Genomic DNA, 27,130 nt, shown 5'->3' on the forward strand with positions numbered 1-27,130 from the left:
AGATCTCAATTGTTGTAGCTGTTGACAGGACATTACTGCGAAACTTAAAACAGAGCAACATAACCGCAGCTAAAATAACAGCCACCAAAAACAAGAAAACCAAACAAAATTCTCATCAAGAATCGTCGGTGCGACAACAAAATTGTTGATCAACTCTCAAAAACACAAGTAAATCTTTGTTAATAAAATCGCAAAGGCATAACAAATTGATAAAGTAGAAGTGATATTCGATTGGAAAATTTTGCGGACTTGATACAGAGAGGTTAAGCACCACCTGCACCCTTTCCTTTCTTTTTCTGGATTTTCTTCATGTAAAACTCCAATTCCTTGCCTTCCAAAATATACCTACTAAAAAAGATAGAACAAATTGATGCACATTAAAACCAATACATTTACTTAAAAAAAAAAAAGAACTGTACTATAGCAATAGTCAGTGAGTTGATGTGCGTAAAACCTTAAATGGTGCAGCATCCACTTGAACAATCGCACCCTTCACCAAAGTCTCTGTCCTAACCAACTCATTGTTTGATGACCTTTGTTTTTTTTAACATGACTATACCAAAAAGCCTGGGCTACTGTACATACTTATGGCCCATTAGATATTGACCCAAATTTTCGACCCAATCATATGCTGAAACAAATCAATTTGCAAACTGTACAAAGTGGGGCTCGTCAAATGTTTATTTGGATAAATTGCACCAGATATCATCAGTACAAAACTAATTGGTCCTACACATCATAAAAGGGGTGTTTTTTTTTCTCATATTTTCACAATAGATCTTCACAATATACCAACATCATCAAGGGCGACATATCTAACAATTGGAATGATAGGCAAGATTAAGAGTGTTTGTTTTTTCACTTTGAATACACTCCTATAGATGCATGATGCATAGCAATGTGGCGGATAGATGACTCCACACGCATTTTAGAAACTTTTACACGTGTTATTCTGTTCAAGTCACTCCAAAATAATGCCACCAATAAATAAACTTCGAAAGCAGACGATAAGATCATATACTTTCCTACGTAAAGTTCTTAGTTATGTAAATTGCATGATACCCAAGTAGGGGAACATGCTCCAAATCAGTTAAAACCAGAGTAGTGATCTTGGTAAATTGCACCAAATTCTGCCCTCCAAGCCTGATCATCATCATATACATGATCATCGTGTTTTACATCTGAGTCTTCACGATATAGGGGACGTTGTAATGCAGCTTCAGGCAACCTGCTCTGTGCAAGGTACTGTTTCATTGTAATAATCTCCATCTTGTGCTTTCTTTTCAGTTTCTCCATTTGTTTTTTTAATTTGTCATTCTCTTCCTCAATCATTGTGTTCTTCTCCTGCAAAACAAAGCAGAAAAGTTACGAAAATGTGGCTTGCCAGATACTAGAAAGAATTTGTGTGTGTGAATTACCTCAGCTACTGAAGCTGCTTCCTCTACTTCTCTCAACCTAACAAGAAGTTCACCTGCGGCATGCACAGCTTCTGCTGTATCTTTGAGTTGAATTTTAAGATTTTGGTTCTCCTTCTTTAGTAACTCCCTTTCCCTCTCTCTTTCAGCCCTCGAAGAAGAAAGCTCTGCTGCAAAGGCCTTAGCAAATCGAGAGCCATGGCGACCCTTGGATCCTGCTTTAGCAGCTGCCCTTTTCACCTCTGCTATGCTCTCCATAATCGCTCGATGCTTTAATACTATGTCATTATATGTCTCCTGTAGCTCTGCATAGTGCTCGATCATTCTAGCTTGCCCAATGACAGATCTTTTGAAGGCATCATCCAACTCTTCCGTGCACTTCTTCTCTAGTCTCAACTCCAATTCAACTTGTTCCGCTCGATGACGATTAATTTCTATATCGATTCTTAATTCATCAGTCAGTGATATCCAGTCACTCTCCATTTCCATCCACTTCTGCCTTTCCTTCTCAAATTCTCCTCCACTAATGCCTTGAGAATTTACGCAACTTTTTCTAAACTGGATAGATTGGGACAGCAAAGAAGATCTGAGCTTGTCTGTTGATCTTCTAGTTGGTGTGTCGGTATACATCTGCAGTTGAGTTTTTAATGTTTCAATTTCTTTAATAAGCGCCTCTTTTTCTTCCGCACTGAAGGATTTCTTCATAGAATGATTCAAGTCTTCCTGGACTTCTTTAATTTCACACTGCTCCTTCACAACTTCCGAATCAAGATTTTCATCGCCATGAAATGCCGCAACAAGCTACAAGGAACAACAGAATCCATAAAGACACAAAAATAGTAGGAATATCTAATGTATTCAGCAAACAAAGTCCATACCTGATTTTCAACATCTTTTGAGCGACACTTATCATGTTCATCCTCATTGATAGGTGGCAGCTGCTTCTTCGTGTCACTGAAACTGGAAGAATTGTTACACTCTCTAACATCAGCCTGATTAGCCTCGCACATGTGTTGCTCTAGCTGCAGTGAAAACAGGTCGTTATAGCATATTTCTCGGATAAACATACCCCACATTTACATCAGAAAAGAAAAAGTCCTATCACCAGTTTCCTTAGATACTCAATTTCAGCTGCTTGCTCATTGCATTTGCTGCCGAGCTCCTTCTCTCTTTCAGCAGCCAGTGCTAAATCTTTCTCTACATCCTGTGCACAAAAGACAAGGAGAAATGTAAAAAGAAAATGATATGGCACTGGAAATTTAGAATTAAGCAGCTTTAGACCCACCTTGGTCACTGGAATCCCCAATCCATTTGAATGTTCTGATGCATCCACTGTTATTATCTGTGTCTTCAAACTATCCTCACTCTCTCGACTTTGACATTTTATGCAAACAAAGGAAGCAGATGAAGGATCTGAAGATTGGCAATTTACTGGTGAGGTTTCAACAAAAGTACTGCCCTTGTCAACTGATAGGCTCGGTTTGAGTGCCAAGTGTTCAAATGAGAAGGAGGCGGATGATCTAGTTTTTGCGGAGTTCTTTTGGTGATAGTCAATGATCTGTAATCCTCTGTGAAGGCTAGCTGCCAAGGACTCAGTAGGGCCAGGAAAAATTGTACTGGATCTTAGAGACGAATTACAGAGATCAGATTGTTGGTGTGATTGACGTAACACATCCAGACTTTTGGAAGTCTGTATAGCATCTTTCTGATTTGAAAGATGATTTGATAAGAAAATTAAGCTTTTCCTCTGGGAACTCTTGATTTTAGGAGATTCGGAAAAAACAGGATCTTGTAGGTCTCCTGCCAAAGGATCCGTCACAATTGAGTTCTTAGAAATTTGATCAACTTCTTCCACCTGGGTAACATTTTTCAGGTGTGGCAATTTTGTATGAGTTTCACAGGAATTAATTTCTTCGTTCTCACTGTCTTCTGAGCAACTCAAATAGTGTTCACAGGAGAAGCCTGTTTCACAGCCTTCAGCAGAGTACAAGAGAGCGCTACTCTCCCCATTCTCAGAATCTTCTCTTACATTTTCGTCGTGAGAAACTCGAATATTGTCAATCTGAAGCTTTAGTTCTTTTACATCATCCTTGTCGATACATAGATCTGTTTCAGAGTCCTTGTCTATTCGTGGTAAGATTAGTGAACGATTGAGGCTGCGTCTCAAATGGTTCAAGCTTTCACGCACATTTCCTCCTCTGAATTGTCCACCACTGCTGAGTAAGTCGCATGTGCTGGATTTAGCTCTCATCAGTTCTTCCTGCATTCAGTCAATTATATTCAAGATATCAAGCATAAAAACTTCGTAAAACTCTTCACTTAGTAGATATAAGACCTTTAGTTGCCGGATCTGATCACTCAAGTCGTTAACATCGTCTTCTGTTATCTCATTTATTACAGGTTCATTCTTTACAAACTTTGCCCGTAGTCCAAATCTGAGTGTACTCAGAGTTTCACTCTTACTTCTGCTCATATATCAAAGACAAAGCATAAGAAAATATAAGAATCAATGATACAGCGGGTAAAATAGATAATAATCAGAGAAAGACAATTCTACAAGCCAAAGAACCACTTCTTACTGAATGGCATTTAGTACTTGTTGTCTGGAGAAACGGCACATATAATGGAGAGAAAACTATTCTACCAAATTTATATCTAGAATATCAGTAAATAAATGGTTTTTAGTACTTGTTGTCTGGAGAAACGGCACATATAATGGAGAGCTTAGCATTGCCGCCAAATGAGTCTCTCAAAACATGAGTAAGACTTGAACTTCTATATGAAGCATCTTCAGTTTTCCCTGATTGAGTTCCATCAGTGAGAATATTTACCAAGTTCCTGCACATTTACAGAGAGTCCAATTAAAGCAAACGATATCCAATCTGAAAGTTAGTTATTCCCTTTCCATTTCTGCAAACTTCATTTAATATGGTGCAATAGAAGTTGGAACATCTACATTTTGACCAGAACATTTCCTCAATTGATTTGTCAAAATGGGTGATCTAAAATCTACATAGAAACATAAAGAGCTGAAGAATGGGTTATTCAGGTAATGAACTAACTAAGTTTGCATATGGATGGAAAGATTTTATTTGAAATCCAAGGTATTTTGTTTTGAATAAAAATTTTGAAGTTAGATTTCGTTGACACCTATATTGGATGCATTATAAATTCATTACCACGATAACAATAACTAGAAGATGGCCCGAAATACTTTGCATGGTTAAAAAAAGAAAACCTGAGACCCAAATTCACCGTACATACCCTAGCTGTGATATTGTCTTCATTATATATTTTCTTTCTTTCAAGTGTTGTCGGCTAGCATCCTCAGGTGCGCTTCTCTCGAATCCAGCAAGGTCGACGAGACTTATTCTACTTGTCTTTGAACTACCAAAGCACTTCGATGAGGTCTCCTGAGAGAGCAATTATTAAATCGAGTTATGAAATTTAGTCACTGAAATAACAATAGCAAAGAAAAAATTATTCATCTACGTCAAATAGTTTTCACTTCGAGAGTAGTATCTGCATGTAATGCTCTTTTGCACTATCATGTCTGAAAAACCATGTGCTTAATGAACATGATTTGGTTTCAAAATGAACAGATTTTCTTTCCTTATTTCTTTTGGGGTTGGAAGGAGGAGAAATTTCTAGAGCTAATTGTACGATATCCTGCGATATACCGCGTACCTTGCACCAGGACTCAATAATGCATGTGAACATGATATGGGATCTCGAGCTCTTAGAATTCACGCTTGTCGCTCCAATTTTTCTGTTTGACAAACCCTGCAGCATGAAGTCGAATTACAGTACAGTAATAGTCAATTAGTAAACATATTTCTATAAATTCGTGAGGGAATATTTTATGTTTACACCACAGTCATTGCTATACCTTAATCAAAATTTGGGTGACATCCTCATAGTTGTTCACGTACTCCTCGCTTAAATTCTCCACATAAAACCCATTTTTGGGATCATCTTTTAGCTAAAAAAGGTTATTGGTTTAACCATCAGTTAATCATAAAAACTTAATGATGGACTATGAACAGAATAACATTGTTATATTTCGATGTATCCTGAGAAACAGTGAATTTACCACCAGATTTCGTTGAATAGGATGGAGTAGATCTCCAATTTTCTCACCATATACCTGCAGCAACAATCTATAGGTGATTAGGGGCTTCATTAGAAACCAAGCCAAGAACCAATGGCCCTGAAATAATCACCTCAAGAAACGAGCACCGAAATTGATAGTTTGTCTGCCTGCCACCAGTGTTATCTTGCTCCTACGCGATAATTATGATTACATACAATCAGTTCAAAGTAAATCGCCAACTCACGTTTCAATTTTTTGACTACTAGGGAACATATCATACCTTTTGAATCTCGGAGAAAACATTCTTGAAAATGCGCGGCACAATACCTTGAAGACCACTTGATGACGGACCTTCAATCATTGCACTTGGGGGTCCCCACATAGTATAAGTCTTCCCACTTCCAGTCTGGTATTAATAGTAAATCAAACAATACCTCGTGTTCATAAAATCGGGCGTCAAATTTAGACCATGATCGACCAAAAAAAGTTACCTTTCCATAAGCCACAATTGTTGTGTTATAACCTGATAGAGAATCCTTGACCAAAGGAGCACCAATCAATCGGTAGACGTCCTCCTATGAAAACAAAACCACTTAATTTTTCAACTAAGATTCTTATAGTTTACCTAAAGACACCACCAAAAAACGCCTTTGATGTATACTACATGTCTCCTTTCCACTTGTGAAATATAAAGAATTCTTCAAAAACTCTTCAAACCTGAGTTGAATTTGAGTCCATCACCGAGTCAAATGTAAACTTCCTTTCAGCAATAACCACCGATTCCTCTGAAACTTTTCTGACCAAAGTATCTCCAATTCCAAGACCATTCACCGGCCTAATCCTTACCACAACCTAATGACATAACAGATACTACATAATTCAAAACCAGCACATATGATAAAGTAAAAAAATTCCTAAAATAATCAATACATAGGTTCTGAAGAAATAAATCTATATCAAATCGAATTAATAATTTCCCAAATGACTGACACTTCAAATGTAATGATGTTTCACAAAACTGGGAAAAAAAACCCTCATTTTCCAGTACCTTGACCGGTGCATCTGGAGCTTCAGACACATTTTCTTGAATCACAGATGCGGTGGATTCTTTGGGTTTTAATGCTGATTTTTTGAAGAATGGGATTGAAGGGGACAGTGGAGGATCGCTGATCTGAATGTTGGGATCAGTCGGGACAACGTTTTCACCATCAGATCTGAATTTATTCCGGCGTACTGGCATTGTCTTTACTTTCGATTTCTGAAGCAAATTTATGAAAGGAGCGGACGCTGTTATGCTTTCAAAGAATCTGTTGCTCTCATGTACCTCGGAATTGGCCTTCGCCATTAATAGATTGAACAAGAAAGCTGTGTGTATACTCCAATTCGAAACTGAAAATCGATTGTTTATGAGGGACAATCCGAATGAAATAGAAGAAATAGGGTTTACTCCGTGTAAGAAATAATGGTTTGATTCAAATGTTAAAAGGAAAAGAAAGACGTTAGAATTGTCACAGTCTGACCGTTGAAATGCCTAGCGCGTGTGGGGGCGTTTGAAAGTTTAAAATTGATGACAAAAATAGCCGTTTCTATTGGTCTGGACCTTTGCAACACCCCCGATTCCATGTTTCCAGCACATACAAATTGGGCCCAAATTGAGTCCACAATAGACATCAATTGATCCATTTAGGCCTCAACCACAAATATGAACAAGCAATGAATGAGTGTGTAGCCATTTAAATATATCCGTGGACTCTCGTCGGATTAAGACAAAAACTTATGTGAGACGGTCTCACGGGTCGTATTTTGTGAGACAGATATCTTATTTGGGTCATCCATGAAAAAGTATTACTTTTTATGTTAAGAGTATTACTTTTTACTGTGAATATCGATAGGGTTGACCCGTCTCACAGATAAAAATTTGTGATATCGTCTAACAAGAAACCTATCTTGGATTAATATAAAATGTAATTTAAGACATGAAAAATGGTATTGGAGTGTAATATTTTCCATCTGTTAAATCAATTATAGTCTTATGACTATGTTCAGACGGTCAATTTTAATCATTCTAGTCAAAATCATATGATTAAATGACCATTGTCTTTGTTAAAATTTATGTTGTTCAACCAACATGCAATGTCATGAGTTATTTATTATCCATGTACTTATAAAATTTTAACAATGAAGTAAAATTGATCGTCGGAACATAATTGTTAATTGTTTTAACGAAATCTTAAAGAGTAAAAAAAATCACGCTCCAATATATCTTTTGAGAAAATAAAAAATTAAATTGCTTAAAATTATGGATGATAATGCTAAAAATTCCTTACTTGAATCTTGGAGAAGGATAACAATAATGGCCTCCTATAGTCGAAGAAACAATGTGCGTGTGAGAGATATATGGTGGAAATGAAAATGGCAAAGGGCCAATCTTACCACTCAATAAATGCCAACTCTATACCGTATTCAAAGAGTACCAAATAAGTCAACTTTATTTATTTTTATGGATTATTTTTATTGAAGTTTTTAAATTTTTTTTAAAAAAATTAATTTATCCACAACCCGAATTTTCCAATTGGAAAGTATTGTCGATAAAATTAATATTGCATTTTCTTTATTGCCATTTCACATCAAAATTAATGGGAGGGGGTTGTTGCATGCATTTTGCTATAATAATAATAATGACAAGGAAAATACCCCTTAATTTTTTTTACGGTGAAACTTATAGCCTCTATGTGCTAATATTTTGTAATTAATGATAGACATAGTAATCTACAAATCATGTTAATCATGTCTATTATTGTTTTAGAATTAAGCATCTATGTATTAGATTTCTTTTTCTAAGTAATCAAAATGGGTGCGATAGAAAGTCAACCCCGTTTAATAGTGACATTAATTAATACAAAATACAAAAATAAATAAATTCTCACACCATATAGATATTTAATTATTTATACGCGCGCACAACTCTGTCCATTTTCTTAAATCAAAGAAATTCAAGAATAACAAGAATCAAGGACTCCTTAAAAAAAAAAAAAAAAAAAAAAAAAAAAAAGAAAAAACAATNTTTAATTACGTTGTTATGAATTTGAACGACATTATCACAAGAAAGTTGGATGAATATGCAAAATCAGAAGAAACGAAAATACTACAAATTGGATAAAAATGCAGATAAAATATCGAGAGAATTGAAGAAGCTTTGTTGCTGTTTTTGTTGGATGTGTTTGTTAGGTCTTTTTTTATGTTTCTGTTTTCTTTTTGTTTAATTATCCAGAGTAGTTTTGCCATCTTCCATGATCACCGGACATGGGTCGTGGCTCATCTTCTTCAACTTCCTCGATCATTCGTGGACCAAACCTTCAACCGCTCAATTATATTGACTTGATGGACTTTAATCTCACGCGTTTTCAAATTATTTGGGTTGACACAATTTGGGCCTAACATATATATATATATATAGACACACATATACATGCATATATATTATTAAATTTTATTTATATTTGTATTTATTGAATATTGTATATTTAATCCCTTGTTTTTGTTTATAATATTTTAATATAAAACCATTTTAGTTTATAATAATGTGTTTAAAATGAAAATATATAATTCTAATTATAATTTTATTATGAGATGAATATAAATGAATAGATTTCAATGTGATAATTTTTTTTTGTTTTTAAATTACTTTTTAAATGATTTTTATTATATAATTATTAAAAATAAAAAATTATTTAATTTTAAGCTTGTCCAACGGGTCTAACCTAGAACAAACCCGTTGGGTTTTGGGTTTGGGGTAGGACAAATCTCGAGTTTGACCATTCCGTTTATATCCTTGATATCGAAGCTAAAAATTAGTTGCATTTCAAATTTGTGGGGAATAATAATAACTAGTGAAAAGTAGGAAGAAAGTGTCAATTTTTTCAACTATTCCCCAAATCTTAATATAACCCTTTGGAGAAAAGTGAGGAAAAGGCAATGTTGGGGTGATATTTTTGTCTTAAACAAATATGAATAGTCAAACTATTGCATTTAATAAATTTGAATTTTTTGTCCGATCATCAGTTGAAAGATAGAATAACTAAAAAAATATATAATAAACAAATAATAAATTGAAAGACATGGATAAATTATATAATTCGATAATTTTATGAGTAGGTTTTTTGTGAGACTGTCTCACGGATCTTTATATGTAAGACGGGTATATCCTACCGATATTCACAATAAAAATTAATATTCTTAGCATAAAAAGTAATTCTTTTTCATGGATGACTCAAATAAGAGATCCGTCTCACACAAATTCTTGCTTAATTTTATTGCTCAAAATATCTCATTATTTGTGTAAAATGATCTAAGCTAAAAAAATATCTCGTTATTATATTCGCTTTTCACCACATGAGTAGGAGTAGGTCTCTTGTGAGACGGGTCAACCCTACCAAAATTCACAATAAAAAGTAATACTCTTAGACTACGTTTGGTTGGGGGATAAAATTATGAAATTATTAAAAGGTAAATGATAAAAATAATGATTGAAGTAGAAATATAATATATAATGATAAAACAATATTATATTTGGTATGATTGTTAAGAATGAGATAATAAAGAATTTTTTGATGAATTAACAAAATCGCCCTTACACTTTTTCGGCGACGGCGACGGGTCGGCCGGAGGCGGTGGTGGTCGTCCGGTTGGAGGAGGGGTGGTCGGCCGGCTGCTGCGACGGTTATCGGCGGCGGGGGTGGTCGGCCAACTGTCGATGGAGGGAAGTGGTGGTGAGTTTGGATGTAGGAGAATGGTGAAATTGAAAAAATAGGATGAAATAAGAGTTGGATAAATAATCCTAGGAGGTGAGGAGTGATTATTTTATCACCGTTAATATAATCTAATCATTTATAAGAGAGATTAACTTGGTTAAATAAAAATCCTATCAAACATGAGATTATGTGGGTTAAAAAACCATAAACCCACCTAATTCCTCGTACCAAACGTTCCCTTAGTATAAAAAGTAATATTTTTTCATGGATAACCCAAATAGGAGACATGTCTCACCAAATACGATCCGTGAGACCGTCTCACACAAGTTTTTGCTCGTGAATAGAAATATGTATTGAATTTTTGCCAATTAATTAATATATTGTAAGTCACGCACTTTCCCTAGGCTAAGACCATCAAATATCATGGCCAACCTTTTTTTGGTAGCCAAGTTCATTATTAATGATGTACCCAAAAATAAAATTATATGAGTCGGTGTAACGTGTTAATTTTGTAAAAAATGAAAAACTCTCACTGTATTGTTCTTTTTATCATACTTTGTATAGTATACAAAGTACGATTTTTTGGATTTTTTGTTTAATCACAATTTGAATGACAATTTAATCAATTAAACTAAATATATTTATTTATTTATAATCAATTCTATATTTTATCCAACTATTTTAATAATCACCCAAAAAATTATCTGACGATGAAAGACTGACCACTCCAGAAGTCAGATAAAGTAATTATTGTTAAAATTTTGATTTCATTAATGAGTGAAATGGGATTTGCTTTAATTAGCAATAAACTATGATTTGGTGTGAAAGCAATCCGCAAATGTAGGAAAAATTGCTGAAAATGCCGACACAGAGCACTTTCGAGTTCTCAACCACATCGAGCAGCACGTGATCGCTACGCTCCGATTGTACCGGAACCCATTTGTTATGTGCATCGCACTCAAACGCATTCTGATTGGCTTGCCTTTCTTTATCGCGTGACACTAATGAAATTCACAGTAAAGCTGACAGAAAAAGGTCGATGATAATAATTATTATTATCCCGGAAAAAGAATTACAAAAAAAATCCCATTTTTATATGTCACCGTTCATAATCTTCCCCCAAGATAACGTTCTGCGTACTGCACTAAGCCTCAAGCACCTTGTTTCCTCGAAATCGCCTGTAATCGTTTGGATTTTAGTATCAGGTGCCGTTTAAAGTGGACTTGACTTTAGGAATTTGTAACTGTTGGAATTTTTTGTTTACTTCTTTGAAATTATTCCTTTTGCTTTGATTGATTTTGCTTTTTGCTTTTCTTGATTTGTTTTTCCTGGGTTCTTTTCAAGATGATATTTTTGTATCCTTTTAGATTTGCGTGAGATGTGTGTGTGAAATCTTGATCAGAAATGCTGGTGAGTTGTGTCTATTTTTCAGATTCTGGTGTTTGTCTTTCCAGTGGAACATGGGTACTGAAGATATTGGGGAAAATACGTCTTTCGTTTTTTTCTTTACCTTTTGTTTTACTTCATGAATTTCGCTTAACTACTACTTAATTGGATCCGGGTTTCAGATTTTAGGTTGGCTACATCTGGTGAATTGGTATTTTTTCCTATCCCTTGCAAGATTTTTGTTACTGAATGTTCTTGTACTTTGCTGTTCTTGATTATCTTAGTGAATTCCCTACTTTCCCCACTGGTTTTCTTTCTCACTTGGCTTGGCTTTCCCTTTGTCAGATGTGTTTCATTTTGTTAGATGCAGTCTTCTTGCCTTTAGATCCGTATCTTACAGTCTGGGTTATGAAATTTGGGTTTTTTTGTTCAACTTGTTTACTGCCTTAAAACTCTCCCGAAAACATAACCAACAGTGGTTTTGTTTAATTTTCTTGGTTTTCTTATCTAAAGAATCTGGGAGTGTATTTCAGGGAGAAAACAGGTGAATGGTGGGTGGGGATTGCACTTAAAATATATATATTCTGATTCATAGTTATACTGGATTAGTTTGTGCATACCAGATGGTTAATATGTTTGATTGTGTATTTCTGATAATATCAAAATTCAATTGCTTTGCAGGTTAATTTTGGATCATACTAATGGATTCTCCTCAATCAGTGGTGTCACCGTTCAAGGGTTCTTATGTTTTTTCCGAGCCTGAGAAACAAAATGCTAATGTTGCTTTAGAAAACTCCAGATTCACGCCAAAGGAAATTAATTTTCAAGGAAAGGAAGCCTCAATGGATAATCTAGACGAAATTGTAGGTGTTTTGGAGGTCTACATACATGAAGCTAGGGACATCCACAACATATGCATCTACCAAAAGCAAGATGTTTATGCTAAATTATGTCTGACTAGTGATCCTGAAGATACGGTTTCCACCAAAATCATCAATGGTGGTGGGAGGAATCCAGTATTCAACGAGAATCTTTGTCTTAATGTTCGGAAAGTCGATTCCTCGCTCAAATGTGAGATATGGATGCTAAGCAGGGTGAGAAACTATCTTGAAGATCAGCTGCTTGGATTTGCTTTGATTCCAGTTTCTGACATTCTCTTGCACAATGGCAAGCTCGAAAAGGAGTTTTCTCTATCCTCGACTGATCTATTCCACTCGCCAGCAGGATTTGTGCAGTTATCTGTCTCGTTTGATGGAGCTCCACCTGAAGTTATTCCGATTTCCGCACCACCAAAGTCTGTGGTGAACGATTCTACTGTGCAGGACATCGAGATTGTCGAGTCTATTCCTTGTGACCTAGAGAAGATTGAGTTTCCTGATCCAAAGATCGCGAACGAAAATAATAAGATGGTTGAAGAGTATTTTGCAATGCCACGTACCACAGTGGACTCTCAAAATTCGGACAATCTGGCCAGTTCTGACAGTGAAAATCAAGTAAGATCGGAGGTTGAGATCAAGCATGAGCATGGGAATAGTTTGTCGGTGGCCACTGCAAGTTCAAGACCACCTAATCCAAATATTCATTTCCCGTCAAGCAGCATATCAGCAAGTGGAACTTCAACTGCGTCTCTTCCTGCGAGTTCTCAGTCTTCCGACCCTCCTAAGGATTCAAAATCTTTGAATGAGGAAAACCCTCTACCTCCTAAAGATGACACAAAGGAAAAAAGTTCCAACAATTCAAAGTCCGACAGTAATGCATCAATTGAGATGTCTGATGTTGCATTTGCAAAGCCTGTTGTCACTGTGAATATTGAACCAGAGCTTAAGGTGGATCAGCAGGAGATTGTGGATATGTACATGAAGAGTATGCATCAATTCACCGAGTCATTAGCCAAAATGAAGCTTCCGGTAGACTTTCAAAGCGGTCCTACTAGCTCTGAAAACTCAAGTTCAGATCTGAAATCACCTGCATCTAAGAACTCTGGATCTCGTGTGTTCTATGGCAGTAGAGCTTTCTTCTAAGCATTTTACCGAAAGATTAAAGAGTACACAGTGACTTTAGGTGTTTAGGACCTGACCTGACCTGACCTGACCTGACCTTAAGTATTATTGTATGTGGAATGTTTTAAGTTATGGAAAAGTTCTTGACTTACTATACCGTTATGTACCTTGTACTGTAATAATATTCTGATATCTTTGCTAGTAGTCAATTAATCCTTCACCAATAGCTTCCAGCTAAACTTTATTTATTTATTTGTCTTTGTCTTTGAAAATAAATCATGGCAAACATTTCTTATGAGTCTTGACCAGCTAAGTTATGTTTATATTTCAATAGCTTAAACAATTTGTAAAAATAAAACTGAGTTATGCATGTTTATCCATATTTGCAAGATATTATCTTTGTAAGAAAGAATGCTCCAGCTCCAACTAAGCTTACTCCTAATATTGCAGACAACATTACTTGATGTCTTTGTTTCATCTGAAACCCTCTGTTGTATATGTCTGAAACATTTTGCGTCAAACTCGTTTCTTTTAATTGATTTAGAGGTTTAGTTTCAAAGTAGAACTGATCTATGTGTCTCAATATATGCGCTTTTCTTGGCCATTCCTAAAGCTTTAAGAAACTTTCGATAAGTTAATAACATTGATGGAGTTTTCAGTTTCTTGGCAACAATATGAACCTGCTTGAGAAAGGAAGAAAATGTGAAGATCAAGGCTTCCATGTCTCATTCCCTTCAGAAACCATTGAAGATCTTTCAAGTCCTACTTATTGTCATTTCTTGAATGAACTCACTGAATTCTTGGAGTTGAGAGAGTGTATTGAGAAAATATTGAAGATCAATGAGTTCTTTAGATGGACATATGATCAAAATCTTTGTGAAATAGTACAAAAATTTGGTCTCTTGTTTTTGATATTGCCCATTGATGACAAGTGTCATCATACTATGTCATTTCAGTGGATCGAATGAATCATGTCATTGTAAAAATCTTTCTATTATTTGGTCCGGATTAAATTAGGCGGCTCATTAGCTTTAGTATTATGTTATAGAGTATGTCTCTTGTGAGATGGTCTCACGAATCTTTATATGTGAGACGGGTCAACATTACCGATATTCACAATAAAAAAATAATACTCTTATCATAAAAACTAATAATTTTTCATGGACGAGTGATGACTATCCTCATGTCTCACCAAATATATTTTTTTTTTTTACAGTTTTAAGCATGCATAAATATCTTTTGTATTGCTTTGATGAAGTTATTTTATTCATGATTTTCATACATTCTCCAATTCTTCTTGCTTTATGTCAAATTTCAAACGTTTTTCTTTTTCTTAGTTATAGTTTATTTTTATAAATATTTTTTCTTCAACTAATTAAATTATATGAATACATGGAAATCACTCGGGACGATCGCTAGTATAATTATTATCTAGCATATAAGTCAATCGAGAATTTAATTTTCCTCAAAATTTGTGTGGAAAAAATTAGGAATGGGTACGGTACGATATACCGTACCGAACTACGGTACCGTATACCGTACCATAAATATTTTTCATACCGATACCGATACCAAAAATTCGGTATACCGCACATTCGGTATACCGAATTTTCGATATAAAAAAGTTCATACCGGATACCGTATCGACACCGAAAATTTTGTCGGTATACCGAAAAAATGTCGGTATACCGTACGGTATTTCGATATTTCGGTATATTTTTCCACCCCTATAAAAAATACACATTCACTTATTTTTAGGAAATACAAATACTCTAGATTGTTTGTGATCACTAAAAAATCGATTCTTTATTTTGATTTAAAAAATCAATATTATTTCATTCTTAAACCCAAATTATGTTTTAGCTTCTACTTAATTTAATCGAAATCAAAATAATATCAACTTCTGATTTTTCTGCGCTTCTTCATGATATATAAATTTAATCATTTCATTGAAAACATAAGTTAGACCTAGCCAGTGGTCGGGTTTGACCCAGACCCGAACCATAACCCCCATCTGGTCAACAGACGGTTAAGCGGGTCAAAAAATTTAACACGAAAACATGACCAAACTCTCCTAAGGCGGTCTGGTTATGATTTACTTGTAGAAACCGTTGACCCGACAAGTTCGACCCAATGTGTCCGACTTGGCAGGTCGTACTATATTTTATTTAAAAAAAAATTAAATTAGAGTGACCATCGTGCAAACTATGCTCTTTATTTTGAAATTTATTATTATTATTATTATTACAAATGAAACTTAGGAATGACGATTTTGAGAATTTAAGGGATTAACTTATCGTTTTATAGATTTGCAATCACATCTTTTTCACTAAATTTTCGATGTGAGAGAATGCATAATTATTGGAAGGTAATATGCATCGTCTCTCATCGAAATTTTAGTGAAAGACAAAGGATTACAAGACAAATGATAAACTTATCCCTTAGATTGTAATTCATAATTTCACATTTCTACATGCAATTATGTTATATATTATTATTAGTATAACATTAGTATTGAAGAGTTTATCATTTTCTTCAATTTTTTTTTTAAAAAAAATCTAAACAGAACAGGACACGATCTGCCGGTTCCATGATTAGGACCGTAATTGACCACGAGCGGGCCGGTGAAGGAGTGTTTATGTTAAATGAACTAAAAAGAAGATAAATTTCAACAAACAACTCCACTGATACATAACCTGTACTCAATGAATGTATCATATTGAATGTTTTCTTTTTAGGTATCTCAAAGAGGAACACAATAATTAGGTGCTCTTCTTATATTTCATGCTAATCAAGCCAGTATAACCTCACAATAAAACCTGAGAAAAATCACGAGTCGAAAGACGAAAAGGAACTAAAAACTTCTCCAGAAAACGGTGAAAAAACCAAAGAGCTTAACTCTAGTTTCCATAGGCACTCTCTCCTTTTGAAGAATCGCAACGACAAAATAGTGCACGAATCGTCTTCAAGAATACATCCCGCGATCTGGCTCACATCTTAATCAAAATGCCGGAAAAAAAAGCCTCAAATCTTTTCCCTTGTAAATGTATACTTCCATTTCAGACCCCTGTTGCATCTGCAAGATAACGAAAGCACGATAAGTCAGACAGACACCTTTGTCTACGAGGGACACATACAAAGTCGCACGATTCATGTGTTTTTTGTAAAGGATTCCTCACCTACATTATCTTCAGAAAACCGAAACTTCCTAAGCAGCAATTCCTGCATATAGTAATGGGAAAAAAAATTAAATTATCACATATCTTTTGTTTTCGATTCCAAGATTTTTTTCTATGCAAGGTACTGAAATGATTTCAACTTTAACTATACTTTATAAATGAACTTAGGTGAGAGTTAGTTCCATATATTATCATACTTTTAATGAAAGAAAAAAGGAAATAAAGCAAAGAGAGAAAAGATTCATTACAGGAGTTGAGTAGCTGTTTTAACATCTAGAAAAACATTTGCATCAAGAAGACATTCATCTCAATCATCCAACTCCAGCCTTTAACCTACAACATAGCTAAGGTGTTTCGGTCTCTTGAAATAACAATATTTTTTAATTTTGTACAAGTAAGGGAAAGTATTACCTCTATTGGATCGGCTACTTGGGATGCTATAGCCAACCATGTAATCAGAATCTTTAGCAAAGTCCTCTTCAGAATGTCCAAGCCCATAACCAAAAGAATCCGAACCATTCAGCTCCAAAGATGCAGTTTGCCAAGCTGAATCACCATAGTTAGCTCCACCTTGGTAAAAGTCCCGAAAAGATCCCTCAAAACCTCCACCTGATGCAGCAAACGAAGATGTAGTCGCCGCTCCCATTCCACCATTTCTTCCAAGTCCTACTGCTCCAAGTGCATTACTATTTTCTTCACCTCTGTATCCTGAGGAGCTTCCACCAAACAAGGTGGCAATAGGAGAACCACCCCAATTTTCTCTACTGTTTCCAAATACTCCAATATCGCCGGTCTCAGAACCAGAGTATGGAACAAAATTTAGATTATTTGGGGACATATTCAGGCCAGCATTTCCCCATGTGTTTGTTGATAATGAGTGCAAAAATGAGTCCCTGCGGCTGTTGTTTGCATTGTAACCAATAGGAGTGTCGTACCTGCCCTGGTTATTGTTGAAATAGGGATTCACAGCACGACCAGAACCTATGTCATTTCTTGAACCGGAACTGGCCCCTGCAAAGCCAGCATTCATCCCTTGCCCGGCGCCTAAACTAGTTCCATACGTGGGAGACCCTAAATTTGAGAAACCTGCACGAGCACTAGCTAATGGATTGAATCTACCATCCATCCTGATTCCATAGGCTCCAAGTGAGCCAAGATTATATCCGGGGGCATGGCTGGTTAGTAAGTTGTTGGTTCTGCTAAAACCGTAATTGTAACCAATAACTGGGCTCCTGCTTGGCCCAGGAGACAATTCTTTTGGAACCGCTCGTTTTACCTCCACCATCTTCCCATTAAGTTCATGAAAGGTTTTGTGCAACACCCGATCCACAGCATTCTCTGAATCATATGTTATGAATCCGAAACCTCTCGGTCTTTGAGTTATGTGATCATACATCACTACTACATCTGTTATATTACCAAAGTGATTGAAGTAATTTTTGAAGTCGGCCTCAGTAACAGAAGATGCCAATCCTCCTACAAAAATCTTTTTCGTTCGTCCAGGTCCAGGAGATCCCTGGATGCTGTTGCCATGGTTTCGAGTTATCAAGTATTGATCATCTCTTGGAACAGCTTTCTTGGCTTCCACCTACAACATAAAAGAAACGCACGACAATGTTGCATTATCATTGTAAGAATCATTAAACTCAGAAAACATCCATAAGCAGCTACAGAGCAGAGGATAGGATATAGTAAATTTGAAATCAAAGGATTTTACTCAGACAGCACCACCATCAAGAATAGCTATTATCGGCAATACAAAATGCAGCATTTTGAGCGCATTGTGATCCCATAAGACATCTAATGAACTTACAGTCCGTCCATCAATCACGTGCTTCTCCTTGACTACTCTTTCGGCAACCATTGGATCGGCGAACACTACAAAACCGAAGCCACGAGCACGTCCAGTAGAACGATCCCTCATAATGACTGCCTCCACCACTTCTCCATACGCTCCAAAATATTCTGTAAGGCGATCCTCGTTGGTGTCCCAAGAAATCCCACCAATAAAGAGCTTGCCTTGATCCACCTCCATCTTTTCTGTAATTTCAAATCCCGTTATCTTAAGTTTTACTGATAATCCATCAAAACAGAAGCAAAAATTTTTGAAAGACAGCAAGATAAACATTGACAGAATCGGCGAGGACTCCAAGCATCTGTGAATTGAGCGTATCGACTAAGCAATGAGATGACTCATTCAACTACCAAAACATAAGCTGAATCACCTAGATGACAGATTATTGCTGCATAAACAAGAACGCGATAAAATTTCCTGACCACCAATAATCAAAAGGTGAATCCAACAGATCGAAATCTGATCAGTAAGCTAGCCTAAAGACAAGAACTATACCAATCCAAGAAAATAAGGCAGGAACCCAGTAGCAGTAAGCAATCAACATAAAGTGGGAATTACTGGATTTCTTTAAGCAATCGGATCCTCCATTCATCGATGGAGAATCGATTCTTTTACTGGGAAAAACAAAATCTTCTTCAGATCAAACAGACCCACAATCTGAAAAACTACAATCCGTAATGTTAGCATGAACTCAGTTTCAAGGACTCCCGTGGAAGAACAGACGAAACCAAGATCTAATAAAAGAAAATACACGTGCATAGATGAAAAATAGAGACCAAGTTCATCTCTCACTTTCTTTTCAGTCTCTCCAGAGGTCATTCCCTTATTTTCCTTTGTGTTGTTGTCATTCCACTTGTTGTGAACAAAATCAATGAAATGGAATTCTTAGCTTAGTTGAGAAAGATGTAAAATTTGTATTTATAAAATGTTTAGGGGGGAGAAAGAGAGAGAAATGGAGAGAGTTTAGGCAAATCTCTGCTGTGGTGTTAGAATATTTGGAATTCTCGGTGGATGATGCCGAGGAAATTTACTTAAATAATAATAATAATAATAATAATAATAATAATAATAATAATAATAATAATAATAATAATAATAATAATAATAATAATAATAATAATAATAATAATAATAATAATAATAATAATAATAATAATAATAATAATAATAATAATAATAATAATAATAATAATAATAATAATAATAATAATAATAATAATAATAATAATAATAATAATAATAATAATAATAATAATAATAATAATAATAATAATAATAATAATAATAATAATAATAATAATAATAATAATAATAATAATAATAATAATAATAATAATAATAATAATAATAATAATAATAATAATAATAATAATAATAATAATAATAATAATAATAATAATAATAATAATAATAATAATAATAATAATAATAATAATAATAATAATAATAATAATAATAATAATCTCCTAAAAAAATAATTATAAGAATTATAATACTAAAACATAATAAGGCCCATTCAAAATTAAAATAAATAAAAAATTTCGAAAAAACTAAAATAAATAAATAAATAATGCTTATATTTCCTATAAAAATATTCAGCAGATATTTATTTTCACTAACTCTATGAAAATTTTAATAAATTATTAGTTTTAGCCTTTGGAAGTAATCAATTTTTTAAAATCATAAATGCAATTGGGAAAGAAACAGTTGGTTTAAAGTGTGAGTAATTAATCACTTTATATTGTATTTTGATGTTAGATCAAACTGAGTGTTAATGTATAGAATAGTAGGGTTAGTTTTTCGAAAAGCACGGATATAAGTAAATGGAACCAATAACATTTGTAATTTTAAGTGACATTCTTCCCCTAGTTATAATATCATCATTAACGTTTTAAGTTATAGTGGCTGAAACATTTACGATTCTTGACTTTACAAAAAGATAATAAAAATACAAATTCAACAGAAAAATCACGGTTTAGCTAAACCAATATTTCTATTTTTTTCGATTTCGAACTCATTTAGAGTCTTGAAATCATGTGTATAGATTTATAATAAATAGAAAAGAAAGAGATGGAATATTTGAGGAGTTAGTGATGAAATTAAATTAGGCATATATATTTATAACAACTCAAACGAAAATTTATCAGTGTATTAATTAAATATGAGATGACATATATTAGTAGTAACATATCTTTATGAAAATATCTAATAAAGTGAAATGCAGTGATTGTTCAAGACTCTAAAGTGAATATCATAGGCTAGAGACATGGCTTTCATCAACATTCGGTGTAGCACTTTTCTTCACGTACTCGAGTAGAATCTGTATGAACAATCATTTACGAACCAATGTGAACTTAAATTCAAGACCGAATTCACATTGTTCAAATGAACCATATACCATGGTTTAAATATGTTGTTTATTAGTCTCATTTTTCAGGCCGAAACCGCGTTGTCGAGTGAAGTAGAAATCTAGTACATAAATTGTTTTCTGGGACTTTATTGTTACATAATTTGCTCATTATTGAATTTTGATACTGTTAAATTTATGATCTTATTCCCTAATTTATTTATTTTTTTTTCAAATTAATCATTTTTCATCGGATATTGACATGTCAATAATATTTTATGTCAAGTCTTCATTTATTGACACAATGTCGACACTCAGATAAAAAAAGACTAAAATCGAAAAAAATATATAAATAAACTTAGACCATAGATTAACTTATAAGAAGACCAAACATGCAAGTTATATGATAAAAAATATATACAATTTTCTTTATATCCAATGTGTGTGTTTCAAATCATTAAAATATCCATCCAATTGCATATGATGTATTAAGCGGGCTTTACATCCTATAGCATTATCATGTTACAAAGATGTGATGTGTAATAAGTTCAAGATTTAGGACGAATTTACAAAATTTTGCGGAATGAGAGCAGAGGAAATGTGTAATAAGTTCAGTGGCGAATGAGAAATATTCAGTTCATTCATGTCTGATGAAAAGATTAATGGTGGATGCAACTACTGTTTTCTGGCTTCATCAAAACTGTCCTCCATTGCATGATCATCATCAGAACGAGTCCACACAATCACATATTCCTTTAAATGGGACCTCATCAGTCTCTGTCCTATCAAATTCATCATCGTTGCTGCTCCATTTCCTTCTCGTAATTTTGGGAACCAAACGCATAAATTCTTTTGTATTTAACGACGAATCATCATGGGTTTTCCGTTCAAATCGAACCGCACCAACCTTTCTGGCATTCCCTTCTAATATCTGCGTTGATATCATTCACGGTTGGTCACAAAAAGTTCCCATATTCCAGCTTCATGTTTTGATTCTTAGGTAACAAGAACAAGAGAAACACACCTCAAGCTTAAAAATCTGACTCTTTTGGTTTTCATCTTGTCTATCAGATTCTGATGCGTCGTATTCACCATGTTCTTCTCGATTTGCTCTTTTCAGGATAACATTTATGGTCTCACAAGTCCTCGGGATGTACCCAAACGCTTCACATACAAAGCCTGACACGGTTTCATACTGGTGACCCTGAACATCCAAAAACAAGAATGTCAGCAGCATCAATGGACTTGGCAACCGTAAACCCGATGGAAAATAAAAAGTACCTCCGGCATTTTGATGTTAAGGTCTTCGGATAGCTGCCCAATGGTAGTATCAGCATCCACATCATATATACCATCGGCACGCTGGACAATATAACCAGTCTTTTTCTGGATTTCTTCCTGCCATGTAGTAAAATACAGAAGAAGCCGAGTCAGAAATTAAGTTATTTTTCAATGCTCCTCCGCCAATACCAGTACGTAGAACTTGTATTGCTAGCATAATAAATGCAAACATGATGTAACACTCCCAGAAAAATTGTAAAATTCCATGCCGACATGTAAACGAAAAACACCTTTTGTTACAGAATGGGAATTGGTAGGCGCAAGCATTGGAATGCAATCAAATGAATGCAAACAATTCTACATCAAAGAACGTACGAATTCCAAAAAAAAATGTCATTGTTGCAGAACAAAATCCTCAAATCTCAACAGGGTATTAAGAATAAACTGATGATTTACGGCTAGGTTCCTCCAAAATTCAAATATTATCAGACTATTATGCAAGAGCGAACTAAAAAAAAATCTTTTTGAGTTAACAAGTATTCAGTTTATGTCAACTCAATGATCACCTGGCAAATCTTGTAGCTTTTCAGCACAATATCGACACCGCAAACATAAATCAAAAAGGCAACCAGAGAATGAAAATTTTATGCATGGGATAGGACATGCATCTGAAATTAGTGATTGATACAGTAAAACACTCGGTATCAACAAATTTTGAATCATTTTCGTCAGAATTTACCCGAATGTATTTTAATTAAGGAAAATAAATTCTATAAATTTTTATTTTGAATTGTAATTTTTAAGTTCCTTGTTTTTGAAGTATTTTTCAATCGCCATTTCTTATGATCACACACAAATAAATGGGAGGCTGGGGCCAACTGCACCCTGGCGGGCTTTTATGGTCCTAACGGGCCTAGTCTTTCCGAAATTCATAGGTCCAAAGTTACGTCTACTATTCTCCTCTTCTGGAATTGGAATGTTCTCTAGTCCCAACCTTTTCCTCTACTTTTCCTATCGGATTTTTTTAAAATAAAAAATTATTGGTTTGCCCTTTTAAGAAAGTGTATGATAGGATCCGTTCAAGTTAGGAACGTGGCATACACGAGCTTCAAGAAAGTTATATAATATCTTGGACGTCCCAAATACATTCACTTGTTTGATTTTATTTATGTACATATTAAAAAAATTCATTGGAAGAACAAAATTTACAGACAATTCCAGACTTAGTTAATATATATGAGTATATTATTTAAAAAAAACTGCTAAACGTAAAAAAAATTGAACTATATATATATATATCTATTATATATATAAATATGTGACTTTATATGTGAATTTCCATTTGTCTCCTTATTAATTGTTTTCTTTACATTAATTGCTTATTTTAAATGTGTCTTTTCATTCTCCTTATTCATATTTTAAATNTGAATGTTTTCTTTTTAGGTATCTCAAAGAGGAACACAATAATTAGGTGCTCTTCTTATATTTCATGCTAATCAAGCCAGTATAACCTCACAATAAAACCTGAGAAAAATCACGAGTCGAAAGACGAAAAGGAACTAAAAACTTCTCCAGAAAACGGTGAAAAAACCAAAGAGCTTAACTCTAGTTTCCATAGGCACTCTCTCCTTTTGAAGAATCGCAACGACAAAATAGTGCACGAATCGTCTTCAAGAATACATCCCGCGATCTGGCTCACATCTTAATCAAAATGCCGGAAAAAAAAGCCTCAAATCTTTTCCCTTGTAAATGTATACTTCCATTTCAGACCCCTGTTGCATCTGCAAGATAACGAAAGCACGATAAGTCAGACAGACACCTTTGTCTACGAGGGACACATACAAAGTCGCACGATTCATGTGTTTTTTGTAAAGGATTCCTCACCTACATTATCTTCAGAAAACCGAAACTTCCTAAGCAGCAATTCCTGCATATAGTCATGGGAAAAAAAAATTAAATTATCACATATCTTTTGTTTTCGATTCCAAGATTTTTTTCTATGCAAGGTACTGAAATGATTTCAACTTTAACTATACTTTATAAATGAACTTAGGTGAGAGTTAGTTCCATATATTATCATACTTTTAATGAAAGAAAAAAGGAAATAAAGCAAAGAGAGAAAAGATTCATTACAGGAGTTGAGTAGCTGTTTTAACATCTAGAAAAACATTTGCATCAAGAAGACATTCATCTCAATCATCCAACTCCAGCCTTTAACCTACAACATAGCTAACGTGTTTCGGTCTCTTGAAATAACAATATTTTTTAATTTTGTACAAGTAAGGGAAAGTATTACCTCTATTGGATCGGCTACTTGGGATGCTATAGCCAACCATGTAATCAGAATCTTTAGCAAAGTCCTCTTCAGAATGTCCAAGCCCATAACCAAAAGAATCCGAACCATTCAGCTCCAAAGATGCAGTTTGCCAAGCTGAATCACCATAGTTAGCTCCACCTTGGTAAAAGTCCCGAAAAGATCCCTCAAAACCTCCACCTGATGCAGCAAACGAAGATGTAGTCGCCGCTCCCATTCCACCATTTCTTCCAAGTCCTACTGCTCCAAGTGCATTACTATTTTCTTCACCTCTGTATCCTGAGGAGCTTCCACCAAACAAGGTGGCAATAGGAGAACCACCCCAATTTTCTCTACTGTTTCCAAATACTCCAATATCGCCGGTCTCAGAACCAGAGTATGGAACAAAATTTAGATTATTTGGGGACATATTCAGGCCAGCATTTCCCCATGTGTTTGTTGATAATGAGTGCAAAAATGAGTCCCTGCGGCTGTTGTTTGCATTGTAACCAATAGGAGTGTCGTACCTGCCCTGGTTATTGTTGAAATAGGGATTCACAGCACGACCAGAACCTATGTCATTTCTTGAACCGGAACTGGCCCCTGCAAAGCCAGCATTCATCCCTTGCCCGGCGCCTAAACTAGTTCCATACGTGGGAGACCCTAAATTTGAGAAACCTGCACGAGCACTAGCTAATGGATTGAATCTACCATCCATCCTGATTCCATAGGCTCCAAGTGAGCCAAGATTATATCCGGGGGCATGGCTGGTTAGTAAGTTGTTGGTTCTGCTAAAACCGTAATTGTAACCAATAACTGGGCTCCTGCTTGGCCCAGGAGACAATTCTTTTGGAACCGCTCGTTTTACCTCCACCATCTTCCCATTAAGTTCATGAAAGGTTTTGTGCAACACCCGATCCACAGCATTCTCTGAATCATATGTTATGAATCCGAAACCTCTCGGTCTTTGAGTTATGTGATCATACATCACTACTACATCTGTTATATTACCAAAGTGATTGAAGTAATTTTTGAAGTCGGCCTCAGTAACAGAAGATGCCAATCCTCCTACAAAAATCTTTTTCGTTCGTCCAGGTCCAGGAGATCCCTGGATGCTGTTGCCATGGTTTCGAGTTATCAAGTATTGATCATCTCTTGGAACAGCTTTCTTGGCTTCCACCTACAACATAAAAGAAACGCACGACAATGTTGCATTATCATTGTAAGAATCATTAAACTCAGAAAACATCCATAAGCAGCTACAGAGCAGAGGATAGGATATAGTAAATTTGAAATCAAAGGATTTTACTCAGACAGCACCACCATCAAGAATAGCTATTATCGGCAATACAAAATGCAGCATTTTGAGCGCATTGTGATCCCATAAGACATCTAATGAACTTACAGTCCGTCCATCAATCACGTGCTTCTCCTTGACTACTCTTTCGGCAACCATTGGATCGGCGAACACTACAAAACCGAAGCCACGAGCACGTCCAGTAGAACGATCCCTCATAATGACTGCCTCCACCACTTCTCCATACGCTCCAAAATATTCTGTAAGGCGATCCTCGTTGGTGTCCCAAGAAATCCCACCAATAAAGAGCTTGCCTTGATCCACCTCCATCTTTTCTGTAATTTCAAATCCCGTTATCTTAAGTTTTACTGATAATCCATCAAAACAGAAGCAAAAATTTTTGAAAGACAGCAAGATAAACATTGACAGAATCGGCGAGGACTCCAAGCATCTGTGAATTGAGCGTATCGACTAAGCAATGAGATGACTCATTCAACTACCAAAACATAAGCTGAATCACCTAGATGACAGATTATTGCTGCATAAACAAGAACGCGATAAAATTTCCTGACCACCAATAATCAAAAGGTGAATCCAACAGATCGAAATCTGATCAGTAAGCTAGCCTAAAGAAAAGAACTATACCAATCCAAGAAAATAAGGCAGGAACCCAGTAGCAGTAAGCAATCAACATAAAGTGGGAATTACTGGATTTCTTTAAGCAATCGGATCCTCCATTCATCGATGGAGAATCGATTCTTTTACTGGGAAAAACAAAATCTTCTTCAGATCAAACAGACCCACAATCTGAAAAACTACAATCCGTAATGTTAGCATGAACTCAGTTTCAAGGACTCCCGTGGAAGAACAGACGAAACCAAGATCTAATAAAAGAAAATACACGTGCATAGATGAAAAATAGAGACCAAGTTCATCTCTCACTTTCTTTTCAGTCTCTCCAGAGGTCATTCCCTTATTTTCCTTTGTGTTGTTGTCATTCCACTTGTTGTGAACAAAATCAATGAAATGGAATTCTTAGCTTAGTTGAGAAAGATGTAAAATTTGTATTTATAAAATGTTTAGGGGGGAGAAAGAGAGAGAAATGGAGAGAGTTTAGGCAAATCTCTGCTGTGGTCTTAGAATATTTGGAATTCTCGGTGGATGATGCCGAGGAAATTTACTTAAAACATAATAATAATAATAATAATAATAATAATAATAATAATAATAATA

General features: G+C 35.0%; 5 protein-coding genes across 15 annotated transcripts; 1 reads left to right on the forward strand and 4 right to left on the reverse strand.

Annotated features, from left to right (window-relative positions):
• Window positions 1-623: 623 nt before the first annotated feature.
• Window positions 624-6,999, reverse strand: LOC140984732 (kinesin-like protein KIN-12F). Of its 3 annotated transcripts, none has more exons than XM_073452323.1 (16): window positions 6,557-6,999; window positions 6,226-6,360; window positions 6,000-6,083; window positions 5,789-5,914; window positions 5,639-5,698; window positions 5,509-5,562; window positions 5,305-5,397; window positions 5,103-5,198; window positions 4,680-4,828; window positions 4,104-4,253; window positions 3,751-3,880; window positions 2,710-3,675; window positions 2,521-2,619; window positions 2,294-2,437; window positions 1,419-2,216; window positions 624-1,344 (listed from the first exon to the last, which is right to left on the reverse strand). In XM_073452323.1, the coding sequence occupies exons 1-16, from the start codon at window positions 6,851-6,853 to the stop codon at window positions 1,087-1,089; spliced, it is 3,639 nt and encodes a 1,212-aa protein (XP_073308424.1). In that variant the 5' UTR covers window positions 6,854-6,999; the 3' UTR covers window positions 624-1,086. The 3 variants fall into 3 exon arrangements, with proteins under 3 accessions (XP_073308424.1, XP_073308423.1, XP_073308422.1); XM_073452322.1 differs by having other exon boundaries at window positions 630-1,344; window positions 2,701-3,675; window positions 5,512-5,562; XM_073452321.1 differs by having other exon boundaries at window positions 644-1,344; window positions 2,701-3,675; window positions 6,557-6,998.
• Window positions 7,000-11,262: 4,263 nt separating this feature from the next.
• LOC140984586 (uncharacterized) lies at window positions 11,263-13,854 on the forward strand. Of its 3 annotated transcripts, none has more exons than XM_073452118.1 (2): window positions 11,263-11,856; window positions 12,327-13,854. In XM_073452118.1, the coding sequence occupies exon 2, from the start codon at window positions 12,347-12,349 to the stop codon at window positions 13,664-13,666; it is 1,320 nt and encodes a 439-aa protein (XP_073308219.1). In that variant the 5' UTR covers window positions 11,263-11,856; window positions 12,327-12,346; the 3' UTR covers window positions 13,667-13,854. The 3 variants fall into 3 exon arrangements, with proteins under 3 accessions (XP_073308219.1, XP_073308220.1, XP_073308222.1); XM_073452119.1 differs by having other exon boundaries at window positions 11,263-11,669; XM_073452121.1 differs by having other exon boundaries at window positions 11,264-11,464.
• Window positions 13,855-16,298: 2,444 nt separating this feature from the next.
• On the reverse strand, window positions 16,299-19,669 carry LOC140985182 (heterogeneous nuclear ribonucleoprotein 1-like). Of its 4 annotated transcripts, XR_012176724.1 has the most exons (6): window positions 19,175-19,427; window positions 18,638-18,864; window positions 17,236-18,412; window positions 17,073-17,157; window positions 16,825-16,867; window positions 16,299-16,721 (listed from the first exon to the last, which is right to left on the reverse strand). XR_012176724.1 is itself a non-coding variant. In XM_073452953.1 (5 exons), exons 2-4 carry the CDS (start codon window positions 18,857-18,859, stop codon window positions 16,854-16,856), a joined length of 1,413 nt encoding a protein of 470 aa, XP_073309054.1. In that variant the 5' UTR covers window positions 18,860-18,864; window positions 19,472-19,669; the 3' UTR covers window positions 16,299-16,721; window positions 16,825-16,853. The 4 variants fall into 4 exon arrangements, 3 of the variants coding, with proteins under 3 accessions (XP_073309054.1, XP_073309051.1, XP_073309053.1); XM_073452953.1 differs by lacking the exons at window positions 17,073-17,157; window positions 19,175-19,427 and adding an exon at window positions 19,472-19,669; XM_073452950.1 differs by lacking the exon at window positions 17,073-17,157 and having other exon boundaries at window positions 19,175-19,428.
• Window positions 19,670-21,480: 1,811 nt separating this feature from the next.
• On the reverse strand, window positions 21,481-22,536 carry LOC140985169 (DUF21 domain-containing protein At1g55930, chloroplastic-like). Its single transcript, XM_073452937.1, has 3 exons — window positions 22,308-22,536; window positions 22,051-22,230; window positions 21,481-21,957 (listed from the first exon to the last, which is right to left on the reverse strand). The coding sequence occupies exons 1-3, from the start codon at window positions 22,314-22,316 to the stop codon at window positions 21,751-21,753; spliced, it is 396 nt and encodes a 131-aa protein (XP_073309038.1). The 5' UTR covers window positions 22,317-22,536; the 3' UTR covers window positions 21,481-21,750.
• A 1,228-nt stretch (window positions 22,537-23,764) lies between these two features.
• Window positions 23,765-27,025, reverse strand: LOC140985263 (heterogeneous nuclear ribonucleoprotein 1-like). Of its 4 annotated transcripts, XR_012176735.1 has the most exons (6): window positions 26,543-26,793; window positions 26,006-26,232; window positions 24,604-25,780; window positions 24,441-24,525; window positions 24,192-24,234; window positions 23,765-24,088 (listed from the first exon to the last, which is right to left on the reverse strand). XR_012176735.1 is itself a non-coding variant. In XM_073453062.1 (5 exons), the coding sequence occupies exons 2-4, from the start codon at window positions 26,225-26,227 to the stop codon at window positions 24,221-24,223; spliced, it is 1,413 nt and encodes a 470-aa protein (XP_073309163.1). In that variant the 5' UTR covers window positions 26,228-26,232; window positions 26,840-27,025; the 3' UTR covers window positions 23,765-24,088; window positions 24,192-24,220. The 4 variants fall into 4 exon arrangements, 3 of the variants coding, with proteins under 3 accessions (XP_073309163.1, XP_073309160.1, XP_073309161.1); XM_073453062.1 differs by lacking the exons at window positions 24,441-24,525; window positions 26,543-26,793 and adding an exon at window positions 26,840-27,025; XM_073453059.1 differs by lacking the exon at window positions 24,441-24,525.
• Window positions 27,026-27,130: the final 105 nt, after the last annotated feature.

The sequence above is a fragment of the Primulina huaijiensis genome, chromosome 9 (assembly GCF_012295235.1).
Source record: "Primulina huaijiensis isolate GDHJ02 chromosome 9, ASM1229523v2, whole genome shotgun sequence".
NCBI lineage: Eukaryota > Viridiplantae > Streptophyta > Magnoliopsida > Lamiales > Gesneriaceae > Primulina > Primulina huaijiensis.